General features: G+C 40.2%; 1 protein-coding gene across 1 annotated transcript in view; it reads left to right on the plus strand.

Annotated features, from left to right (window-relative positions):
• NSF (N-ethylmaleimide-sensitive factor) overlaps window positions 1–25,025 on the plus strand; it is a 131,540-nt gene extending 106,515 nt beyond the window's left edge. The window contains exons 16-20 of the mRNA XM_010832395.1: window positions 627–706; window positions 18,400–18,534; window positions 19,573–19,686; window positions 22,852–22,907; window positions 23,364–25,025. Of these exons, the coding sequence (XP_010830697.1) occupies window positions 627–706; window positions 18,400–18,534; window positions 19,573–19,686; window positions 22,852–22,907; window positions 23,364–23,409 (431 nt within the window). The 3' untranslated portion in view covers window positions 23,410–25,025. The remainder of the gene's footprint in view (window positions 1–626; window positions 707–18,399; window positions 18,535–19,572; window positions 19,687–22,851; window positions 22,908–23,363) is intronic.
• Window positions 25,026–26,138: the final 1,113 nt, after the last annotated feature.

Raw genomic sequence — 26,138 nt, forward strand, 5'->3', positions numbered from 1 at the left:
AAAAATTAATATAAAGTAGAACGTGCCATGTGTTCTGGGTATTCAGAAAAGGGAAGATCACTTTTGACTTCAGAGGGCTGTTGCTGGAAGGCAGCTCTAAGCACAGGGCAAGGGTGCACACGCGGTATGCAGAGAAAGCAGAGGGGGTAACATTTGTGCGGAATCCTGAAGGATGAGTAGGAGCTTAACAGGAAGCTCTTTGAGAAATTCACTGTTCTTCACCGTCTGTGGGCCAGTCTTCACGGCTTTGCCATCATTTCAGTTGTGTCAAAGTACCTTACTTCCATTATTACTCCTTGTTACTTCCCCTTCTCTCCATTTTCTAGTATCTTGTTTTGTTGCCGTGTGTAGTCATCTGTATTGCCAAGGTTTGCAGTAGCTTCTTGGAAATGTTTAGTCAATAGACCTGGGAATTTTTTTTTCCCCTTTAAAAAAAACTGTCTCTGAATATCAAAAGATGTCTACACAAGCACAAAATGAATATTTAGAAGCTTTTTTTGTTGTTATCGTTAGTTACACGACTTTTATTTAGGACTGTTTTCACTCTTGATGCAGAAAAATCTGTATGTTTGGAATATGTGCATATGTATATTGAATCCCTAAACACAGTAATGTTTCTCTTCCAGATTATGTCCCTATTGGCCCTCGATTTTCTAATCTGGTACTACAGGCTCTTCTTGTGTTACTGAAAAAGGCGCCTCCGCAGGTAAAAATAATATAAGGAACATTTTCACAGAGTTGTTCCAGTAAATTATATAATGGTGCACTCTCTAAATAAGCAGATTATCAAAAACTTGTAAAATTCTCTTGTTGAAGGGATTTTGCAAGGTCATCCAGTCTGGCCTTCTGTCTTAACGTAAATAATTTTCTTAATCACTTCTCTGAAGCAGAGAAGTTTTCCATTTTTTTCTGAAAATCTCAAAATTCCAGTTTCAGTTAGTATTCTGTTTTGTTCCTTTATAAGTTCACCACCACATTACACATCCCTTCCCACCCCTTCTCCCATGAGCGATATTAACACATGATATTAATGTAGAAGTGATTAAATATATGTTCCCATTTGTTCCATCTTTCATAGATTTTTCTAAGAATTTGTATTTGGGGAAATTTATGTCCTGCAGGGAGTTTTGTTTTGTTTTTAGTTTTTACAGATGAATTTGCCTTTTTCTCATGTCACGTGGCACTTTTGAAGGGTGAGTTTATAGCCAGGCTCTTGGTTCCCGTGGTTCCATTTTTACTGATGTGGCTGTTGGAGACTGGTGATTTTGATAGCTTAACATATTTAAACTGACCTATGACAGTTGGTTAAATATGTTAATTATGGAGAGGCTGCCAGAGCATGTTTGGCTATGACACAAGACATGAATTCTCTTGGTTGATTCTGCATGTTGTAATCTTGAAGAAATGCCAATCAAAGGCAGATACAAAGGGGTGAAGTACTAACTTAAAAAACTGTATGGGAATTCCATATTTGAAGTTAGAGATATAAAGTAAGTTGTATGGAAAATATTTAATGTTAAGCTGGTGAATCTGATATTTAAGTTAACAGTTAAAATTGTATGTGTGTATGTGTTAGACCTAAAGGTAGAGGACTTGTCTTGATTTTCTAGGGTTTATTTTTTTTCTTAGATTAGTGAAAAGGAATATAACCTACAACAATCTTGAAAACTTACTGCATATTTGCACTGTGAAGGATTTTTTACATCATTTTTCTGTAAACTGTTACTCCCAATAGTTGAAGTTTTAGGTTATATTAAAGCTGAAAATAGAGAAGTGAGTGTTTCTAGAAATAAACAGAACATATTAACAAATGACTTCCAAAATCTTGAATAAAGACTTAGGAATAACTGTTTCTGTTTTATAAAAATGATTGTAAGACCTTTGAGGAAAGGAACATTATCTTATTACCAAAATTAAAAAGTCAGGGGAATTCCCTGGATGTACAGTGGGTTAGGACTCTGGTCTCTCACTGCACCATTCGACCTTGGTCAGGAACTTTAAAAAAAAAAAAATCCCACAAGCCATGTGGCATGGCCAAGGGAAAAAAAGTCAATAACAAGTGTTGGCATGCAGATGGAGAAATTGGATCCTTATACACTGCTGGTGCGAATAGGTAAACTGTGCAACCTTTGGGAAACAGTCTAGCACTCAAAAGGTTAAAGATAGGGTTACCACATGCCCCAGCAATTCTGTTTCTAGGTATATACCACACAGAAATGAAAATATATATCCACACAAGAACTTGTACATGAATGTTCATGGAAACATTATTCATAATAGCCAAAAAGTGCAAACAACCCAAATGTTCATCGAATAAAATACATGTGGTATATACATACAACGGAGGATTATTTGGCATTTTACAAAAATGCTGAGTACTTGCTATAACATGAATGAACCTTGAAAACGTGATAAGCAGAAGAAGCCAGTCACAAAAGACTACATATTGTGTGATTCCATTTATGTGAAATACCTAGAACTGGCAAGTCTAATAGAGACAGAAAACAGATCAGTGGTTGCCTAAGACTGGAGGAGTGGGCGAGGAGAATGAGAGGTGACTGCTGGTGGACACTGGGTTTCTCTGGGGCCTGATGAATATGTTCTAAAATGGAGTCCAGCGGTAGTTGCATGTATCTGCCCAATAACTAACAACCATTGAACTGTACAGTTTAAGTCAGTGAACTTCGTGTTAATAGGAGTTACATCTTAATAAAATGGTTACGATAGATAGTTTCAGAAGCTTAAATGAAGAAAGGAGGATTCTATGAAGAGCTGAATGTAAGTACATGGCCCAGCTTGGGAGAAATCTTAGAAACAGGAGTTGGATCATTAGAAAGGGATGTGGAACAAATTTCTGTAAGGATTGGAAAGGAAGAATACAGGAACATGTAAGAAGTAAAAGGCAGATCTGGTTGCCTTAGTGATCGGAAGTGGCGGGGATTCTAATAAAATACCAGCCTGTCCTTAATTAGAATTTGGTGGCTCTGAGCTGGACTGCTAGATGACCTGCTATGTAAGCGAATCAGTGGCAGAAGAAATGAATGCTTAAGATATTTCTAGTTGGCATATATTTAACAAAATAAAAATGTGGTTTCTCTGTACCATCTTACTTTTTAAATTAGTTTGTATCCTCTGAAGAAAATAAGGCAGAATTTTTCAAGGTGATCCAGTGTCAAGACTATTTGTCATTCTGAAGTAGAAGCCTTCACTTTGCCAAAGCATTATCATGTAGGCTTTTCAGCTGTTTGCAGTTAAATATTAAAAGTATATGAATCCCAATGTTGTAGGGATGCGTAGACTATTAGTAGAAAGCTATTATTTTATCACTGTCAAGGAAACAGAAAAGTTGTAGGCATTTTTCTTTAAAAAGAGGAACTGTACATGCATACAATACAGTAATCATTATCAGACACAGAATCTTTAATTTTGCATTTGTTGTAATTCAGCTTTCACATAGAAAAATTGTGTGTGCATGTGTGCACATGCTGAAATAAAAGGATCCCTTCAAGGGCACTGTGTTGTTATGGATCAAGATATTCTCTTTTCTACTTCTCCCCATCCCCCATCTCCCCTCCCTCATTGTAAATTGGCTTATTAAAACTGGTTCACAAGCCCTCCTTTTTTCCTTTTGTGATTGCTTTGGTCTTGGATTTTCAGTGTAGGACTAAAAATTCAAGTCAGATTTCAGTTACTAGGATAATTTTCTTTGAATTTTAAATTTTTGTAAGTAAATGCATAGATTTTTAATGAACTCGGTATTCAGTGGATTTGCTTTCAATTTAGCTGGAGAGTTAATTTCATGATTGATTTATTAGCCCTTTGAAAGTATAAAAAGTGGTATCTGTAGTTCATGAAGACTGAAAAACATCATCACATTTTGTTTAGCATCTTTTTAAAACCAATTAAAAGCTTTTCTAAAATGGATTGAACAGGAGAAAATAAAACATGTTCCCGAGGTCTTTATTTCAATCAAGTTTCCCTGTGTTCTGCAGGAGAAGAGATCGAGGGGGGATAGAAAAATTGAAAAGGGCTGTCCCAGCAGGGAGCCACGCCGGAGAAAAGGGCTGCTCTGAGAACTCAGCAGCAGCAGCTAAGAAAGCTCCCAGCCTGCTTCATCTACATGCAGAGTCACACAAGGCATGGGGGTGCTCACCGTCACCACAGAGGTTTCACATGTGCTTCCCTGCTGATTCCTGTGAAAAGCTAACAATTGGCTTGGAGGGGAAAAGACCACTGCAGTTCACCCTCCCTGAGCTGGACGTACAATTTGTCCAGTGTTAGGAAATGTCCGGCTTAGCAGTGAGAGGCTCGAAGACACCCCTCCTTCCAGTAAGATTCCTAAAGCCGGCTCTTTTGCTCGATGACACTGGGGCTCTTTTCAAGTTTTGCAGATTTATGGAAGTCGAGGGGAATGTGCTTTTCAGGATCAGGAGGATGAAAGCCTTAGTCTCTTCCTGTCAAGAAAGAGGCAGTAAGGCCAGGTAAACCTTCTTGCAAACTGTAACACGAATGGCTTTGTTACTTTCCTCCTAGATCTCTTCTGGCACCTTCTTTTTTTTTTTTTTTCCTTCCGGGAGACAAAGTGCCTGAAAAGGAACTCCTCAGCTGTGAAATGACATGACTTCCTAGTTTCCTCAACAAGTGTGAGAGCAGTTAAGCCCATTAACCCGACTGCCTTAATGTTTACCTGACAGTTTTTGCAAATCAGTTTGGAAGACCTCATCCATATGTACCAGAGTAACCTTGTACCTTACAGAGAACCACTGCTTTTTCACTTCAGTGCTTCCCAGCCCTTTTCATATCACAGCATATAGAAAATAATAACATCTGATGATATAGTTGGGTAAGTGGATGAGGCCAGTCACAGCTGGCCAGAGGTGCATCCCCACCAGGTGCTAACCCCCTTCCCAACGGCTAAATAGTACTGATACTATAGAACACTTACAGTTTATTCACAGCATTCCAGCTGGCAGAATCTTTGGAAACTGTGAACTTTTACAAAAGAAGACCACTCCAATAGCAATATTACTGAAGTAGGACTCAAAAGATCTCACAGTTGTTAAGACTTTTAGCTAAAAAATAAAGTTGTTGAGAAAAATTCCTTCCTCACTGCTCTGGCATTTAGAAATATTAACCTGAGAAGAAAGAAGTAGGGCTTAGAGCTGGGAAGGGTGTAATATGTGAACCAATAAGACTTAGTAAATTCCTGATGGGAACTCAGGCAGACATGTTTGTTTCTCCATGGGTTTCATTTAAGGTCACCGATCTCTAGACAAGATTGCTTTTCCTGTAATCCTTATATGATCTCTCAGTGCAATCTTACTTCAGATATGTTATTAGGAAGTCTTGGTGATATTAAGCAACTCCTCAGGCTTTGGGTTGCTTTAGCGAAATAAGCAAATAATGGAAGAGACTCCAACTCATGCAGGCCTAAACACGAATATCTCTCTGTCTATCTGTTCAAAATTAACTCGGGCTAATGACTATAATATGACTCAATAAGATATATAACCACTTTAGGAAAGAGGTTTAGTCATTTTGCCAGACACATTAATTGTAATCACTGATGTGGTGACTTTTGCATTAGACTTCTTTATTGAAAAAAATCTGGGTGATGATTGACAGTTCAGTAGCCCAGTTTTCCCATTTAACTCAGTGATATTAGATGGCTACCATAGTTTATAAATAAATTCTCTAAAAGTATACTTTGCTTAGTAGATTATCTCAGACAGTTATGTGTAAGTTATATATATATAGAGAGAGAGAGAGAGAGAGAGAGAGACAGTTTTAAGTTCATCAAAATCAGTGAAAGAAGTTTGGTGAGTCCTTTTATAAAATATTGCTACAAATATCTGCTAAATAAAACCATGTTTTCTTTTTTTTGCTTTTTTTTTGTATTTTATTTTTTAAATTAGTTTATTTATTTTAATTGGAGGCTAATTACTTTACAGTATTGTGGTGGTTTTTGCCATACATTGACATGAATCAACCACAGTAAAACCATGTTTTCTAAATAGAGTTTTTGTTTTGTTTTTCAGTAGAGCACATCTATAATACATATTAATTAATACAAAAATTATAAGCTAGATATATATGTACACACACACCATTTATAGGTAACTCAAAATTCGATCTCTAAATTTTAGTCATCGAGAAATGCTAATGTTGTTTAGACAAAATATTTTCTCATTGCCTTAAATATTGATATATTACTGTGACATGACATCAGCATTAGAGAAGTGTTGATTCTACCATCCTAGTGTTCCACGAGGCCATGAATCCAGTTATGAGTGTACTCTCTGCACAGCTTACTCACTGTATTGGACTTGGAGTCAGAAAACCTGAGTTTGAGATTTAGCACAAACACCTGGCCTTATAGTCTTCAACTAGCCCCTTAACATCTTTGTGTCTATTTCTTCATCTGTAAAATGGTGATGATTCCTCCCTACCCCCGCCATGGACAGCCAGCGAACATCGTGTAAGTTCTGTGTAAACCTGCGGGCTGCACAGACGTAAGATTAATGCCTTATTGTGAAAAGCACAGAGTTACTGAGAAGTCGGAGTATAGTGTTATCCACAGAGAATGTAATTTGTAAAGAATCTTATCCTTAAAAAAGGATCAATGTTTCTCTTGAGTGATTTGAATGTTCCCATTGCTTGGAGTTCAGTGTTGACATCTAAGATTCTGTTTCTTCCTGTTTTCTTACTGTTTTAAAGTTCTTGGAGGTTTAGTATTTTATTAAGGCTGTTGTTTAGAACTGGAAATATATTTCCCAGTTATTGTTTTAAGAAAAGAGGTACCTTTAGATAGTCCACAGAACTTTTTAGCATGTAAGTTAGGAAAAATACAGAGTGTAACTGCTGTATATGGCACATTTCCACGGAAAGTGAGTTCAGCATTCCAAGTTGGAATGCCCAGGTTCAAATTCCTTCACTAGCAATACTGGCGGAAAAGGCGATGGCACTCCACTCCAGTACTCTTGCCTGGAAAATCCCAGGGACGGAGGAGCCTGGTAGGCTGCAGTCCATGGGGTCGCTACAAGTCGGACATGACTGAGCGACTTTACTTTCATTTTTCACTTTCATGCATTGGAGAAGGAAATGGCAACCCACTCCAGTGTTCTTGCCTGGAGAATCCCAGGGACGGGGGAGCCTGGTGGGCTGCCATCTATGGGGTCACACAGAGTTGGACACGACTGAAACAACTTAGCAGCAGCAGCAGCAATACTGTCAAAAGAAATAGAGACACTACTTCCCCATCTCCCATTCGCTGAAATTCAGAAGCTTCCTGAGTCCTAAGACAAATACTTTGGTCTGGGGATTGGAGATCCCTATTATAAAAGGGAGAATGAAGTAGAAACAGGAATTTCGGAGTTCAGCAGCATGAGGAGTAGAGACAGGGTCAGGGCTTCTGGTGGATTGTGGGGTCCTGAGGACACTGCCCATTACACTAGTCCTTGGCCTCCAGGGACTGCCCTCCTACTGCCTTTTTCCCTACAGCTGCTTGTGACTAAAGTTCCCCTTTTTTCCTTCTAATCCAAGTGGTACAGAATAGAGCTTCACAGCTTCTCTCCTACATTTCTGTCCCCAAAGCAAATACACAGGCCTTTGGAGATTCCTTGGGGTTTATACTATTATGGCATAACAGCTATTGGGTAAGAAGAACCACTAAGGAGACCTTACAAAGGTCTGTCAATATTCCTGATAGTTATTAGAATATAGGTGGAACAAGGCCTTGATCTTTTTAAGTCACAACTTGGTCTATAACCATTTTTCATCTTGACAGTCCTGCCTACCTCTCACACTGGGGAATGGCAAGACTGCTTTTCACAGGGGAAGCTCTAGACTTGTCTGTGTGGACCCACGCTTCCTCCTTGCCTTCCTCCCGCCCTCTCTCCTTCCCTTCCTCTCTTCCTTCCTCTCTTCTCTCTCTTTCCAGACCTATTTAGGCTATATAGATAATACTATTTGTTGAATGGACATCTTGAAGCTGGAGGGTCTTAACTACACATATTAATAGAACTGGCATTGGCAATGTAAATAAGAGCTCAGGAGTTAGAAAGCTTGAGTTTGAATCCAGTCACTTAGTTTCTGAGCCTCAATTTTCTCACTGTAAGTCGGTAACAGTGGTAATATTTAATATTTAAGTCTTAAGAATTAAATAAGATAAATGTTGATTATAATTCTTTGTAAACTACAAATCACAACTCAGTTTAGTATTCACTTTGAAGAAAACTCTGACTCTTGTCTTTCCTCATACACAAAAATAGATAAAACCAACAGAGTAACTAATCCATATCAAAGGAGCTAGGCTCCAGATAGCCAGAAGCCAGCCCTATAGACACGTCAGCAGGAACGACACCTTCCTTGGCCTCTACCTGCCAGCCATCATGCTCCCACAGACCCTGCCAGGGCCAGCCCTGGAGCAAGTGGAAGAGGGTGCCGGTTCCCTGAGAAAGGAGTAATCATGGGGAGGGAGGACAGGGAGGAACATCAGCCAGAGCAGAGAGATGAGAAGCTGGGTGCTGTCTGCTGTGACCCCCAGTATCTGTATAAACGGGGCCAGTGTCAGAAACTGCCTGCCTAATGATCACATCACCTTCCACTTAATCCTCAGTTATTCTCTAGGTGTGATTTCAGCTATAAAGAAAAAAGGCCTGGAGGAAATATGCCAGAATTGTTTTCTGTGATTGTCTTTATGGCCACCAAACTTTTTGAAAGAAAAGTTTTCGCTCAGCCTCCCAATATTTTAATGCATTTATTATTCTTTAATTGATGTTCATTTTAAAATGCACAAAAGAATGTTTTTAAAAGAGTGAAATGAAAAACAAAAGTAAAAAGGAAGTTCTGTTTCTCTGTCTTAAAGATAACTGCTCTTATCTTAGATGGTGGATTATGGGTGGGTTTTTCTGCTTTATTATGTCTTGTATTTTATACATTTTCTACAGTGAGCATTTATTACTTTATGATCAGGAAAAAGAAAAACTTAATGTGTATACAGTTGTATTCACTTTTAACTCAACAGTATAACTACCAAAGTTCCAATCCTTTGCAGCTGATTTGCTGCTTGACTAATAGTAACAGTCGGACATGACTGAGCAAGTGAACTGATGCATATAGCTGAGTGTCTTCCCTGTTCACCGGAAACTGTTGTAACATTTTTTGTTAACTGGGTATATCCCAATACAAAATAAGAAGTTAAAAAAGTCAAATGACTTTTTTAAATTAAATTTTCTCCTGATGTATAAGTTCTGCTGGCAAAGGTCATCTCTACAGGTAATAAAGCCTTACGACATTTATTAAATCAATTTTTCCCTTTATGTCCATCCTTTTCTTTGACTTGACATTCTTTTAGTATTAATTATTGGTAAAGCTTTAAAAAATATAATAACTACTAATGAATTCTGAAACAAGCAATAACAATCACAGGGCTTCCCTGGTGGCTCAGTGGTACAGGATCCACCTGACAGTGACGGAGATGGGTTCAATTCCTGACTCCGAAAGATCCTGCACGCTGAGGAGCAGCTAAGCCTGTGCGCCACCGCTGTTCAGCCTGTGCTCTAGAGCCCGTGCTTTGCAACAAGAGAAGCTACAGCAATGAGAAGTCTGCACACCAAAGTAGAGACTAACCTCCACTCTCTGCAACTAGAGAAAAGCCCAGGCACCAATAAAGACCCAGCACAGCCAAAAAAAAAAAAACAAAACCCAGAGGTAGAAATTAAATGAGAAGGAAGAGGAAAAGTGACCTGATTAGAGCACAGGGGACATTTTAGGGCGTCTTGAGGTAAAAGCAGAGAGAGGGAGGGAAAGTCTACCATAGGTGCCAGGTGGAGGAGTCTGGATTCCCTGATGAATCAGTGATCATTTTAGTTAAGGTTTCTAATGAAAGCACCTACAAAACTGTTCTGTTTGGCACTGAGAATACTGTGGCATGGTCATACATCTTTATTTCCTTAAATTTATTTAACCTTTTCTCCGTTAGAGGGTCATAATTCATAATTTCTAGGTGGTACCTATCTAACTCGTCATTAAGAAATCAGCCACTGCTGATAGAATTTTAATATTACACAAATAAAAATGGATGGCAAGGCATAGTGGGAATATCCATGAGGCCTGAACTCTAGTTTTAGCTCCCTCCCTGGATGTAAAAGCTTACCCCAGTTTCTCACCTACAAAATAGCCAGGAGAGGAGAGAGGGAAGGAGGGAACTTAGATAAGCTTTCAGAGCTGCTCTGAGGATAGTCTGATGATTCCATGTCTTTTTCACAAACTGGTACTAAAATATTCTTTAATATCTCAAAGTGGTCTGCTCTTGCCTTTAGTAATTATTTTAAATTATTTGGGGTGAAGTTGCATATTTCATAGTCAGTGTGCATCATGAATTCCCCTCCCTGTTGTCTTCTTTCCTACTGGCAGCACCAGGAGGATGGTTACAAAGCCAGCAGACTAAGAATTTGCTTCAGGGTAAAAATCTAATGGAGAGTTTAAGTGTAGTTGTCTGCCTCGTTGTAGCTTGATTTATTTGAAACATCCTTCCTTTGGTATTCAACTGAAACATTTAACTACCAAAAAAAGAAGTTACAGACGTTTGAGCATCGAGAAATCAAATACATGCAGGATATGCAAAGAGGCTCCATTCCTCTCATTTCACTGTCCAGACTCTTGGTTGTTTTTAATAGTAGTCAGATTTTCCTCTGGATCAAATACATGCAGGATACGCAAAGAGGCTGCATTCCTCTCATTTCACTGTCCAGACTCTTGGTCGTTTTTAATAGTAGTCAGATTTTTCCCTGGATTTGGGGAAACCAATAGGAGATGCGTAACAATACTTACCTTCCCAGCTTAAAGTAATGGCTTCTAATGAATCTTTTCTCTGTGAGAGTAGTCTGTATTATGAATAGTTACAACTTAACTTTTGACAATCAGTTGATTAGCTAAAAGAAAGTGGTCTGACATCCTTTGCGTCTACTTATATTGTAAATGAAGCATACATGCCATTCATTCTAGATTCTTTTCTTTAAAACTTGTTGACTTAGTATTCAACACTTGGGACTCAGCGATAGAGACACTGTAACTGTAGATACTTATTTTCCTGTTGAACATACCATATAGTGTGTGTTATTCCAGGACCAGAAGAGAAAATGTAACGAAGAAGTAGGGGAGTGGTCTGTGGCCCTTGACACCTACACTGAGATCACCATTCATTCATTCAACACAAATGTATTTAACGGGTCACCATGGACCCATCAGTAAAACCAGACAGACACAAGTCCTGTCCCCACAAGGGAGGACCAGCAATAAGTAGAATAAATGCGTTAAGTATATAGTATGTTAAGAGGTGATCCCTACTGTTGGGGGAGGCAGATAGAGCCTGATAAGGGGAGATGAAAAAGGGTCTTATGGGAAAGGTGGGCCTTATGGGAAAGGTGACACTCAAGCAGAGCTCTGACTCTGAGGCAGGGAACCACGTGGCTGTATCAGGGAAGAGCATTCTAGGCAGAGGGAACATGGGAGTGTCTTCCGTGCGCCAGGCATGCTGTGCTCAGAACCACAAGGACGGAGATGAATCAAGCATGGCCCTGCCCCCAGGGAGTCGACAGGCTAGAAACAAGATTCAGGCTTGCAAATAAAAGTAGTGGTAAAGTTGTACAAGCTCTATGGTAGGTAGAATTTTTTTCTTTTAATCTGCATTGAACTAAATTAAAATATGAGTTGTTACTCGCATTTCAAGAAGGAAACTAGTATATGGGATGAACTGAAACACCTCTTACCGGGAAAGCTTCGCAAGCTCTGCCCTGAGCTGATTTCTCCTCCGAGTCACTGCCTCTTGTCAAGGTGCCTGACTCTTGCCCGCTGCCACAGCTACTTCTGAGGGGTATTTGATCTTTAGCTTCAGGCCTCGTCTGGGCCTCGCTGTCACCCTAGTTAAGCTGAAGATTGGCGCACTCATCTCCCCTGAACAGAGTGCATCTTGGCCCTCTGGGAGAGTGCTCTCTCTTGGAATCTTTTGTGGCCAGTGCCCTGCCTGCCTTGTTAGAGGAATTCTCAGGTGCCCAGTGCTTGTCCACCTGACCTGAGGTCACAGATTCCTGACATCCCAATCCCAGGCAGACCATCTCACTTCCTTCCCTTCCTGCCTCCCCTGACAGTGATGGCACAGGTCCCCCTTCCCCAAGTATCCTTTACCTCCTGCTCTACTCTGAGAGGTAGAAATAGGATTTTTAATCCCATTTTTATGGTTGAGGAGGAGACAGATGCTGAGAAGTTCAGTAATCTAACCCACATCACCCAGCTATGAAGGACGGAGCCTGTACTTGTTCCATGGCACCAAGCCCCTACCTATCAGGGAACTTGCCTCTCCTTCCTTGCTTTCTGCCCACCCCGGGCTTGCATTTCAAAGGGAGGCATGTGTGTGCGTCACTAATGAAAAGGTGCAGATCCTCCCTGGGCGCACATGCTCCGAGACCTTATTTCAGAGATGCCTCTCTCATAGCAGCCTCCTCACAGGCCACTGGACCGCCCGGCATGAAACTGCTAGGATCCTCTTTCTCTCCATCACAGTTCTTCCTCCTCCAGCACCTTCTTTAGCTTCTTGTTGCTTTTTATACTAAACTTCCTTCCTTGGTTTAGCATTCAGAGTCTTCCTTTTTTTTTAGGCTACCTACTCCCCTCCGCTCTAAGACGACTCTGTTTTCAGCCCTCTTGGTGCTCTAGTTCAGCTGCCTCCACCACCCACGGGGGAATTAGGAGACTCATTCCATCTCCTCCAGGGCCTCCTCTTCACCAGCGTCTCTGTGATACTTCAGGAATCTTCCCGGAAGACCCTCTGCCAGTGAAGCTGTGCCCCTGTGCTGTATCCCCACATCCATTACTCATTCGTGTTTGCTGGTGTGTTCCTTGGTCTCTGAATATTTACTCATTCTCCCCAGCTGGATCGTACTCACTTTGGAGGCACAAACCAAATCTCATAATGCCATACATACTTGAACAGAGTCAATTCGTGCTCATGATCTGATTAGCTAATCTATTTTATCTTTTACTTCCCGGGCTTATAAATTCCAAATTCAGAGAAACTTCACTTTTATTTACAAAAGCTTCAAATTCTAACAACGAGAAAATAAAGTTTAAGGCCCCCGACACACACACTTCTTAATCCATTTCAGGGTTTCCAATTGTTCCCAGTTCATTCTTCTTACCCAGGGTGTATTGCCCTTGCTCAGCACTGAATGATAGGGAAAGAATTGGCCTTTCTTTACTGCATAACTGACTTCACTTTTGTTAGCAGGTTAAAATCAGCCCTTCCATTTCACTGAAGTATTATATTGGTGGCATTTTTATTTAAGGGAGAAAAAAAAAGAGCTTTCTTCCACATGAACTTTTGTTACAGATCAGTTTATTGGGGCCAATCAGTGGGCAGGACCTATGAAAGGGTGTGGATTATCTGGTTAGTCCTTTGTGTGGCAAAAGGCTTAGATACTGCTTAGTACTTGGCTCATTCTTCATCGTGTAAAGAAGTGTTTTTTTGAAGGATCAACACCTGACTGAGCCCTGCCTTTTTCATGGTAATGTTTTCACCTGAGTTGCTTCTTATAGTAGTAAGAATTAGTTAACTAATACTTATTTAACCTTGGAACAATGTTTATCATAATCCGATTGGCAGATAGTCATTTTATTTAGGCCTTTTCTTTATTGCATCAGAACTGGAAAATCTCAGGAAAGAGTATTCTGGGAATAGTTTTTTCCCAAGTAAGTTATCTCTCTGCCTCTTTTTTTCCCATCAAGGGGCATGTTTTGGCACTGTAGATTCAGACTGGTAGCCACACATGAACAAGTTGGATTTCTCTTTCTGGGTTGAGCTCTACTTCTGTTTTTAAAGCCAGCTTTCCCACCTCATGCTGCTGGCAACTTTTTCTCCAGAATGTTCTCCAGTGTGATTTAGGATATTAAATATATTCAGAGCTGGTTTTTCATGATAAAGCTGCCTCATGAGTACTACCACTAATTAATATACAAAATGACCCAGCACAATTTAATTATTTGGTAATGTTTTTCGGTGTTTTCTTGAAGATGATGCTTACAAGTCAAGGCCCGAACTTGCCTGGGTCATGACCTCTCTGCAGTGTTTGCAGTCTTGTTAAACAAGAAGAAAAGCAAAACATAAATTAGCGTCTCCATTATAAGTTGCTCCACATTTCCCAGTCTTTCAACACTCTGAAGTGCATAGTCACTGGTAATGTAAGACAGAGTTTCACTAGGAAAATGGCCATTCCAGCTTTTAGAATGGTTAGCAAGCCGTTCTTTGAGGGCCAGTGTTGTCCTTTGTAAGAGAGGAGCAAAATGAGGGAGCTTTAATTATGGACTTAAGAACATTGGAAACCTAAAGAAAAAAAAGCAAAGTAACAGTTATCTTTTTTTTTTTTTTAATTTTGTTCTTTTTAAAAAATATTTATTTGGCTGCGCCAGGTCTTAGTTGCAGCATGTGGGATCTGGTTCCCCGACCAGGGATCAGACCTGAGCGCTCTGCATTGGGAATATGGAGTGTTAGCCACTGGACCACCAGGGAAGTCCCAACAGTTATCTTAATTGTAATGAAGATGTACCAGCCTATGTGGTTTTGAGATATGTTCCCAAGTTTTCAGAATTTAATGTTGAAAAATAGCTTGAATGTAAAAAGCACCACTTTACTGTTACGTAATAGAAGTTTATATGTCTTTAGTTAGTGTTAGTCGCTGTCATATCCGACCTCTTTGCTACCCCATGGACTGTAGCCCACCAGGCTCCTCTGTCAGTGGGATTCTCCAGGCAAGAATACTGGAGCGGGTAGCCATTCCCTTCTCCAGGGGATCTTCCCAACCCAGGGATCGAACCTGTGTCACCTGCACTGCAGGCAGATTCTTTACCATCTGAGCCACCAGGAAAGCCCTTCTGTGTCTTCATGTGTTTTTAATTACCCCCCACCGACATCTCAGTTTTTGTTATTTTGCCTTTGGATTTATCTGTTTCTGCTCCTTCAGACTTGGAATGTCCTTCCCCTTCATCTCCAAGTCAGCCCACTCATTCGTTAAGACAGTTCAGATATTGTCTCCTCCAGAGGAAAGGGAGGTGTTTCTCTGCCACACATTTCTTCCCTCTTCCATGACATCCTGTGCCTTTACCTCCACCTCTCCATATTGTATTGTAATGATCTCTTTTGTATCTGTCTCTCTGTATGTGTAAGGTCTATTCCAGATTTATCCAGTAGCTTGGTAAGGGTCTGTTGACAATGTGTTTGATTTTTAGCAAGTTGATTTCTTGAATAATAACAATGATTACCCTTTAATCTCTATACTTCATAGGTATACTTCTCTCTCATAGTCTTTGCACAGGCACTTGATATGCCAATTACTGCTTATACCAGAAAGCCTCAACTTTGTTTCTTTGGTGGGCCATTGTTTATGTTCTTACAATATCTATTCTTGTCACAGTAGATGGACAAAACCAATCAATTAAGACTGAGAAAAGCTAGCATGCCTTATTAGCAATAGTGGTTTAATATTTACAAAACCCAAAGGGTAATTGTTTGGGCACCTGATCTTCAGTTTCTTAAAATATTTAATTTTCACATAATAATTTTTTTATTCCCTCATTTATTTTAATGACCTGAGTTTCTGAGATCTGAGAATAGGTTTAATGATTGAATTAAAGGCCTATTTGTGGAATGAGTGTGTATCATAAATCTAGTGACATAGTTTAAAGTCCATTCTTCTTCCATTTTCCAAGTAAACATTTTTAAAGTGTGTTTTTCTTCATGAAAAAAAGTCAGTATACAGTTTTGGATTCTGGATTTGGTTTCCATTCCATTCCACTCTCTCATTTATTATTAGACCTTGAACAAATTAGTCAAATCTATAAGACTTAATAGCTTCCACAGTAAAGTGGAGATAATACTGATACTTAATTCTTGGGAGCATAATGAACACTGAATGAGAGATGTATCCAAAAAGGCACATGCTGCAAATAGGAGTAAATGGACGTCTTCATGTTGAGTGGTGAGGTACCCAGACCCCTTCCCTCATGGATTCCCATGAAGTATGTTGGAAATTAGGCTGTATAGCCCTCAGGAAGGAGACTGAAAGATTCTCTGGGGAAAATGTACACATCCTGACCTTTGAGGGACCCCCAGTAATCAGCCAAGTCTTACCATCCTATCGTGAAACCCTCAGATTCAGAGCTTCCAGTTATTAGTTTAACTCTTAAATATGAGTAGTCATCTCAGAGGAAACAAAGACAAAACATAGAAAATAAAAAAGCATTTTTAAAAATATGTAATATTGACAGAGCTCTAAAATAAGGTAGTATCCATGAAATATAACAGTATGTGATTTTTATTAAAAAAAAAAAAAAAAAGATACATTCAGGAAATAAAGAGTGACTTACCTGAAGGTTTGTAACTTATAGGACATAGAGATAAAAGATTTTTTTAAGTTATATATTTTTTAAAAGTTAGAAGCAATGAGTCAGAAAATCAAAATGGCATCAGTCTTTTAGTCAGCAGCACTGAAAATTAAAAGACAATAGAACAATGACTTGATAATTCTGAGGGGAAAATTATTTCTAGCCTTATTCTCTATACTAGACAAACTTATCAAGTATGAAATGTACAGTATTAAGGATGGAATAAAGGCATTTCCAGGTCTTAAGTTTTTACCTCCTATACACTTTTTCTCAGGAAGGTTTTTGAAGTCTGTGTACCGTGGAAAAGAGGGGAATAAACAGGGCGGGGGGGTGGGGGGGGTGGGAAGGAGGGCTAGGGAGACAGGGAATCTCAGAGAGGAGAGAGGAAGATTCTAGAGCTATAGCTTGTGCAGGCCCCGCATAGAGAACAGTCAGTTCAGATTGAGATTGAGCTCTGAGAACAGAAGACTCCATGAGGGGGATGCCCTCGAAAAAACACCCAAGGGGTTTCTCTGATGGCTCTGTGGTAAAGAACCCGCCTGCCAGTACAGTAGACACGAGTTCAATCCCTGATCCGGGAACACCCTACGTGCCACAGGGCAGCCGAGCCTGTGCACCACGGCTGTCGAGCTTGTGCTGTAGAGCCCGTGCTCTGAAACAAGAAGCTACTGCTGTGTGAAGCCCATGTACCACAACGAGAGAGTAGCCCCTGCTCCCTGCAACCAGAGAAAAGCCCTCATGGAGCAGTGAAGACCCAGCACAGCCAAAAATAAATAAATTTTAAAAAATACACCCCAAACTTTAAAATTCCCTAACATGTTAGGACATATTGGCATGATATTTGTGGCTGTATTTGTTTGGGGATGAACTTATGATAAGTACCTGATAAACTAAGCAAAGGAGGGAAATGGCAATTATTAACTCTTAACAAGAACAAAATGTTGCCCAAGAAAAGATACTACATGGCTTAGTCATAAATCATATTTATATAATCATAATAAATACTCAGTATAGATTTAACCAGAGACTGTGAAATCATTATATTGAAAGGATGAGAAAAGGGACATATTGGAGGTGCGGGGTTATTGCAAAATTAGTATTAAGTCTCCATCTTCCATAATAGGATTTCAGGAAATAATATTTAAAGCCGAAAAGAAAGATCTAAAAATAACAGAGTGCTATTGTTACTTAAAGATAAGGAAGTAAATACAAGAAGAAAAACCCAAAGAATAGAAAATGGTTGCTTCTGGAATGTGGGAATCAGGAATGGTGGCCTAAGCCTGATATAGTTTTTAAACATTCCTTGTTACATTAGGAGGCTAAAAATTAAAATGAACTTAAAAACATTAAATGAGACAATTATGTGAAACATAGCACCATGCCTTTCACTGCTGCATAAATGTAAACAATTATTATTACCTGAGGACCTCTCCTAAAAAGCATTAATAAAGTCTTGCTAAGTGGGCGGCAAGGACTTTCATTCTTTTTTTTCCCCCCAAGCATACATATGTTGAAATATGTATATATTGGCTGTAGAGATGAATTACAGACATATATTAAAGTATCTTTCTGTTTGGTTTGTGTATCTTCCTGATTTACTGACCCAGGATGTTACTGATGTGGATGAGGAGAAAGAACAGTTGCTTCTTTCTGAACCGCATGCTGAAGAAAGTGTCGCTTTTTCTGAATCATGTTGTTGATAACATTTTTAAATGATTTTTCAAGAGACTTCCCTAGCAGTCCAGCAGTTAAGATTCCCCACTTCCACCGCAGGACAGGAAGCTTAAGATCCCGCATGCCATGTGATGTGGCCAAAAAGAAGATTTTTAAGAGGATAGTTCTGAATTTTTTCCTTCTATTTTGCCTAAGCGTTTGCATTTCTACAATTTAAAAAATGGGTGTTGAGTCTAGTTTCCTAATGAGTTCTTTCCTTTATGTTTCAACACCTTTTTTTCCTATGATCAGGGTCGCAAGCTTCTTATCATTGGGACCACGAGCCGCAAAGATGTCCTTCAGGAGATGGAAATGCTTAACGCCTTCAGCACCACCATCCATGTGCCCAATATCGCCACAGGGGAGCAGCTGCTGGAGGCTCTGGAGGTGAGGATGAGGAAGTGGAGTGCGCACTGCCCAAAGAAAGGAGCTACGGGTGCCCCAGGCATCGCACCTGGTGTTTAGTTTCTGTGTTAACACAGAACACGGGACCCAGGATACACCTCCAGTCACTTTCAGGAATTGGAGGAAAAAGAGAAATACAAGTGAGAGTGAAGCAATTCTTCATTCCTCAGTGGAAGCAGCACGCAAACTGCCAGGAGTGAATTACTCTGCGCCCAGCATGACTAATGCATGTAGATTACTGGGCCAGAAGCTTTGGCGGGGGGAAGGAAGTAGAATAATCAATATATAGAAAACTCAGTTCTTCATACTAGCATTCAGTACATTTACTTGCAGTTAATCAATTTGAGCAATAATTAAAGCCTTAAAGGAACCTTTTTATTAACAAGTTCATAATATGGAAATGTTTTCTTTTTTTGAGGATGACATAGTCTTTAATTTTTAAAAAAATATATATCCTTTATTAAACTTTTGATTAAAATTAGTGTTCACAAATGACTTGATGAAGTGTTAAGAAAGATTATTTAGTTACTTGTTCAGCAGCAATAGAGTCAGGAAGGCTTCTTAAAATCCTCAAGACCTGTACAGATGGGCATGCTCCCAACAAAATAGAAGCTATATGATAAATGTTTCCAGCCTACCTGTTTGAGCAGTTTTTGTGCCGAGGTTGAGTGAGAGAATTAAATTTAGTCTGCTTTGACATATACAGATTATTCTTAGAATGGAATGTTAAAAATTTTAACTGATATTTATTATGGATTGGAGCTATTTTTCCCCCAGCAAACATATCTCTAAATTATACTGAAGGTCCATAAGAAAATAGGGTTTAAGATTCCAGTTTTCATTTTCATAATTGCACTTAATGGATTCAGAAAAGTCAAGTTGGATTTTAAAATATGAGATAATTCCATCAGCTTGAACCAGTCAGGTAGTTCTTATCACTATTCTTTTAAGGGTAAATGTGGGAATTAATGTTGTTGATGTCCTTATATAATGCTTTCCTTACTTTTATTGTTTTCGTAGCTATTGGGCAACTTCAAGGATGAAGAACGCACCACAATTACACAGCAAGTCAAAGGGAGGAAGGTCTGGATAGGAATCAAGAAGTTACTAATGTTGATTGAGATGTCCCTACAGGTAAGATGCTTCCTTCTCCATATGGTTCAGACACAGAAGGTTCACAATATTATCCCAACAGGTGTTATCGTTCCCTCTCATTAAGGTTTTAAGTTGAAAGTCTCCTATATTATTTCCAGAGTCAAGTTGGTGTTAGTAACCTGCTTCTGAGATCAAGCAACAACTTATTGGTACTTTCTTTCCTACTTCTTAAAATTCAAAAATAGAAGAAAAGATGATAAAATTAAATTTTAATTTATGGAGTCACTAGGTTTTACAGTTAGAAAGGACTTGAAAGAACAATTTCTGCTGCCCCCTCATTTTAGAGGTGAGGATCCTGAGAGTCCCACCAGTTGTCAGTGAGTTAACCAAGGTCGTAGCTAGTGATCCAGCGGGGTGGAGGTGGGGGACCTGGCATTGTCTATCAGAAGTCAGGAAGCGATGCACAGATGCCAGAGGAGGCCTGGGAGACTGTTTCAAGGGACAAGGTGATTGAGTGTAGAGATTAGACAGAGGCTGTATATATTCTCCCCTGGCAGGGCTCCTAGAAATTTCACGCAAACTACTGTAAGGCTGAAGCATCCAGGATCACATAGAAAACTAAGCCCCAGGCTGCTGCCAGGGCAAAAACAGATGAAGCTTCTTTGAGACCTTCTCACATCTACTGGCAGCTTACCTCTCTTCTTTTTGTAACTCCACCCCTCCCTGTGCCTATCCTGTGTCCTCTTGTCCTTATCTGACATACTAGTTAGATACTAAATGTGTCCCTTCGAAGCTGTATGAGTTCAGGGATCTTGGCTCTCACTCACTAGTAAGTCCACAGCTCCTGGAACAGAGCTGGACACATAGTCAGGCCCTCAGCCAATTTCTGTTGAATGAATCTCTCCTGGGTCCTCAGTGGACAGACTGGCTGCATTCTGAGCATCATGCATTAACGCTCAGTCCTGTTGTTCCAACAGTGTGAGCTGTGGGTGGCAGAGGTGAAATTTACTTCATTCATTGCTGAAATAGGCTCTTAGACCAATAACAAATTGCAATCACAAGTGAATGCTTTTTTAATCTTTGCTGGTCAATTTATTTTAAAATTGTGGCTTTGAGAAACCTTCAGCTGGACTATTTTTAAGCCAATTTATTTCTATTTTTCCTTATGAGCAGTAAGTTAAAGTTCCAGACTAATCACTTTGCTGAGGATTATTCTTGGTAAAGGTGCACATACATTTGTATTGGCTCTTTCCTTGGAAGAGATAAATCTGTCAGACAGTCAGCTCTATGCTTCATTTCTTTAAGTTTCAGCACAATTTTTTTTCAATAATTGCATAGAAGAAACTATGTGGGTTTTTCTCCCCAATCCCTACCCCTTCCTCTCTTCCTTTGATGCCCGCAGGTCAGTGATCAAGTTAATGCCTCCTCTGTTTGTGGGGTGGAAAGTGAGAGTGGGGCACTCAGACCTAATCTTCAGCGACTGACACTTCATAGGCCTCTGAGTTTGAACCCCTTCACGTCAAATGGATTTCGTGCAGCTGAGTGAATTCTCTTTAGATCTGCCTTAGAGAGACCAAGTCTCAGTGAAGAGGCATGTAGTTTAGCTGAATATAAGTCATGTTACCTCTCTGTTCACCATACACAATTCTGTTAAAACTTGCACAGTGCTGAGGATCTGCTCTGACTGGATGTCACCTGAGGGAATAAAGTCATTTATCTAGATTACTTTTTTCCTCCCTTTCCCTTGACTTTTAATTCCATAGCTACAGGCAAGTCAGTAAGTCGTTGCTCACACATATTAAATATGTTTAATGGGCAAAGACTTGCAAGTACTGACTACAGCAGAGCTCCAGCCAGTTCCTTTTTTTTGAAAAAGAACTTGACAATTGATTCATATGTAATTCTATTCCCAAAGAGGAAAAATGTTTCTCTTGTTAACTATTCACACTTTTTCTTAGTCCTTTGTAGTCTGACCTCTTAACTGTGATACATTCGAAACTTGGATTTTTGGGGGGATAGAAGAGATCTTAAAAAAAAAAAAAAAAAGTGGTTGGAGGGGGGAATCCAATTGCACATTTAGCCACAGCTGTGCCGAGCATTTGAAAGCTATTCCTGGAGGGCAGGGAGTTCCTTCCTGGGGAATAGACTCTTGCCCTGGAACATTTTTTCAAAGTTAGGTGTGTTTCTTACAATAAAAATTCATCTTCAGGAATTAAAGCTGTTTTAAATGATCTTTTTTTTTTTTTTTTAAACAACTTCACATCTCTGGTAGACCAATGAGAATAAAACAAAATTAAGCAAATTCATAGAAATATGAATATGAGGAACTTCCCCAGTGGTCCAGTGGATAGGACTCCATACTCCCAAAGCTGGGGGCCCAGATTCGATCCCTGGTCCAGAAACTAGATCCCACGTGCTGCACCTAAGACCTGGTGCAGCCTAAACAAATAAATAAAATTAAGAAGAAAGAGAAAAGATATATGGTGAAAATTTTTTAAAGAAATATGAAATGAAAATGAATGGGGGTAATTAATAATAGCAACCCAGACCCCTACAACCTGAGCGAGAACTGAGTCCCCCATCTTTTCTTAGACTCACAATGCTGTCCTCAGTCCCAGGAGACCCGGATTATCCAGAGAGCATGTCAGAGGAATCAGCCCCACTGATTTTCTTTTTTAGTTCCAGCACAACCGTTATTGTTAATTATGAAGAAAAAACTATGCCAGGCACACCAAGATTAAGAAAAGCTAAAGAATCACTCATAGAGTTAATAGGCTACTTTTTCACTGTTTAATCAGCATCAATTGGCTTCTTCCATTTTGGCCCCACCTTCGTGCCTTGGATGAGCCCTGTGAATTGGATGCCATTTGCACCCCCTGAATGGCCAGCCCTGCTCTCACAACGTGCCTCTCAGGGCCACCTCCTCACCCGGCCCCAGCTAAGGGGTCGCTGGGCTGAGGTGCCTGTGGATGACCTCATGCATAGCGATTCTCTGTGCTCCAATATCCCTCCTCACTTCCCTTAAGTGACACGGTCCACTTTGCTGTGTAGCAGACTACTGGTTAAGGAGCAGGTAACACATTTCCGTGGCTCACCAAAGCCCTGAGAAAGTATAAAACCAGTCATTTTCTTGGCCTGAAGTAAGTGCATCATTTTTAGAAGGTACCACTAACCTGTCTTCTTTATTCCTTCTGATGTATTTAGATGGATCCCGAATACCGTGTGAGAAAATTCTTGGCCCTCTTAAGAGAAGAAGGAGCGTAAGTACATACGACACTTGAGACCTCCAGCCAGACTCCCCGGTCTTGTAAACCCGTGTGCCTGTTCTAAGAGTTGCTGTACGGTGCCTGTGAATTTGAATTCTCAACCTCTCTTGGACAACTTTGTTTCCATTTATTAGAATTCTCCGCTGTGTTGTAGGTCTAGGAGACCCAGCAAGGAAGTGGGTTGTACTGTTGGTTTGCTCTCCCTGTCCTGCTTCGCAAAACTTCCTTGTCACAAGGCAGGAAAAAGCACGATGGTACATATTTATTGGAACCTGCTTTTAAATGCATGGAGTGTAAACATTTTCTTTTGTGAAATGCTCTTCTAATGGCAAATGCATAGTGAAAAATGTAGATAAACCACTAAGAAGCTTTTAGTGTGGTTTTGTGGTGAAGGGCTTTTTGCAGACCCTTCATCTGTTTTTCGTTGTGTTTCGGTTCTTTCTTTTTCAGTAGCCCCCTCGACTATGATCATGAACTATTTTCAAACGCAAAGTGACCAAGCAAAGTGACCAAGGTGAAGACGGCCTGGGATCATCACTCGACCTCCTCGAGATACTGAACACAGTGAAATGAACCCTGCCTTCGACACGTGCTCACACTGCATGACGAGTGCAATGAAACTCCCTTCCTTGTGCTTACTGAGATACTCCCTCTTGTGGAAGGTGTAAATTCGCTTTAGAATGCTGTGCTCACCTCTCCGTATAAGCTGATTCCTTCTTGCTCAATCTTAAATGTGGGAAACATACTGTACTTATGAACACTACACGTTCTAAGCTCCCTACCACCACCACCCGAAAACTCTCAATAAACATACTGATGTTGCAAAACAGCAGTTGGCCTAATAGAAGGAAGACTTTCCACCTGTAAGCTAGGAGCCGTGACTAGAGGCACCGGGTTCGAAGGGATTCTCTCACAACTTCCCTGTGCTAACTACACTATAGGTCATTGGATATTTGGTTCAAGTTTCTCCCAGAAGGCTAGTTATCTTTGCCTGAAGTGTTAGGGCTATGAATTTCTAAGATGCTGTTCTCGATGATTTTCAGAGATGTTTCTAGGTTGCAATCAGGAGATCTTTCTTAATAGGAAGTCAGATTATTACCATGTTGGCTGTGCCATCCCTTTAATGCAAGTGATGTGCTCAGCGGTAAGAGAGAACGCTGGTCATTACTACTTGGTAGATGTTGTTAAGAACCTGTGAGAGATGTGTATGGTAAAAGCATACACCCCAAAACAGAAAGGTGTCAACTCAAGTAACTTCCAACCCTCTCAGCACTCATTAGTGCCCAGGTCTAAGTGGGTCCATAATACTAAAGGCTTCTTTAGTATCACCACTTTTCTTCTGTCCTTAGCTTAACGACTTACTTAGAATGTATCCTTCCTTTATTTTAAATTATCTGTACTCCCTAGCATCTAAATAAAACACTATTTTCCGGAAAAAATAAACCACTTTCTAGCACGCTCTCCTCAGTCCTTTAACATCCATTCCAATGTACTGAAGATGTCTCCTTCCCCCTCTGCACGCTTCTTCCAAAGGGAAGGAGAACAGTAGTTTAAGCTGAGTTGGAAGAAATGTGATCAGGTCGTTATGTTCAGTGAGAAGACTTGCAGAACATGCGCCCCTCCCCCGCTACTGCTGCAGCTTCAGCTTCGAGGACAGGCACCACCTGAAGGTACTTAATGCAGGACTGGCACCAGGTGGCACTTGGGTGTCACCACAGTGGTCCGTGGTGCAGCTCTCTCATCTGTCCCTGTGGTAGAGGATAAATTATCTCCAGATCTTGCTCTCTGTATATTTTTGGTAGATTTATATGTTGCATCTGCTTTCTTTTGGGTTTTCATCTCTAGCTTATTGTGCGGCTTAAAAAAAGTGGATTGTATTGTAAAAATTCTGTGGTTCCTGGTGGCCAGTATCCCGGATCCCCTCATCTGTTTTAGATCTTGCCTCTTTCTTTGCTCCCCGTGAAAGCAGCATACATTGTATTAACTTATGTCTCTTGTTAAATAAGGTTAATGTCTTTGTGTTTTGTCCAGAACTATATTGAAGAAATGCAAATATTATATTGTTTAATGCAAATGAAGGAATGCAATAAAGAGTACGTATACTTGAAAACATCCTGTAACAGACCAATATTTTGTACAAGACAACATGCATAACTGACCAGAGGATATGAAGAAGGGGTTCAGAAAAGCCCCTCATTGTTTTAACTAGTGTAGGGAGATGAAGATTTTTATTTTAAAATCTCTGACTTTAATTATTTAGAAAATATAAATTGACAAATACAGTTTGGTAGCCAGTTTTATATAAAGTTGGCACACAAGAAGAATCTTTATACCCCCTTTACTTATTTCCTCTTATTAAAAAACTGAAGTACACCAAAGCCATAAGCGGGTTAGCAGTAAACCAGAAAGGAAGATTGTTTCCCAAGTAGAATTAGTCCTTCCTGTGACACATAACAAACCAAAAGATGCGAACACCCTCAGTGAGCTTTCTTCACATGGTTCATTTTGGTATCCTTCATCCATCTGGCATGTTTCTGAACTCTCACATCTTTAGCCTAAACCCTGATGCTTAGAGGTGGCTCAGGGTAGGACTAACGGCCACCCAGAAAACCAGCAAGACTTGTGGGGAGAGGTCGGCCTTAGAGCTTCTCTGACTGCTGGGTCAGCCCCCTGGGAGCTGTGCACACCCTCCTGCAAGGAGGCCTCTGAAGATCTTCCTGGTCCCCGTGTAACCTTGGGATTGGAGGGCTTCAGCCTTTCCAGAACTCTTCAGAGCTGATGCTAGGCAGAGCGAGTATACAGCACAGCCTGGTGATAAAGCGATGGTGACTCCTCTGGCCACTGCCTTAATTTCTGCAGATGAACTGTTAACAGGCTACTTTTTGTCAGAAGATATAATTGAAACCTCAAAAAAGGGGGTTATTTTTTTCCTTCCTAAAGTTTTACAACTTTACCCAAACACTTTTTTTTTTTTAAGTGTAACACAGAAAAACTGGATCATGGTAGTTAAACCTGAAATATGTTTTAAGGCTGCCTTTTCATATCCTAAGGGTTTCCCTTCTGGCTCAGCTGGTAAAGAATCTGCCTGCAATGTAGGAGACCTGGGTTCAATCTCTGGGTTGGGAAGATCCCCTGGAGAAGGGAAAGGCTACCCACTCCGGTATTCTGGCCTGGAGAACTCCATGGACTATTGTAGTCCATGGGGTTGCAAAGAGTAGGACACAG

The sequence above is a fragment of the Bison bison genome, unplaced genomic scaffold (assembly GCF_000754665.1).
Source record: "Bison bison bison isolate TAMUID 2011002044 unplaced genomic scaffold, Bison_UMD1.0 scf7180017861046, whole genome shotgun sequence".
NCBI classification, from domain to species: Eukaryota; Metazoa; Chordata; class Mammalia; order Artiodactyla; family Bovidae; genus Bison; species Bison bison.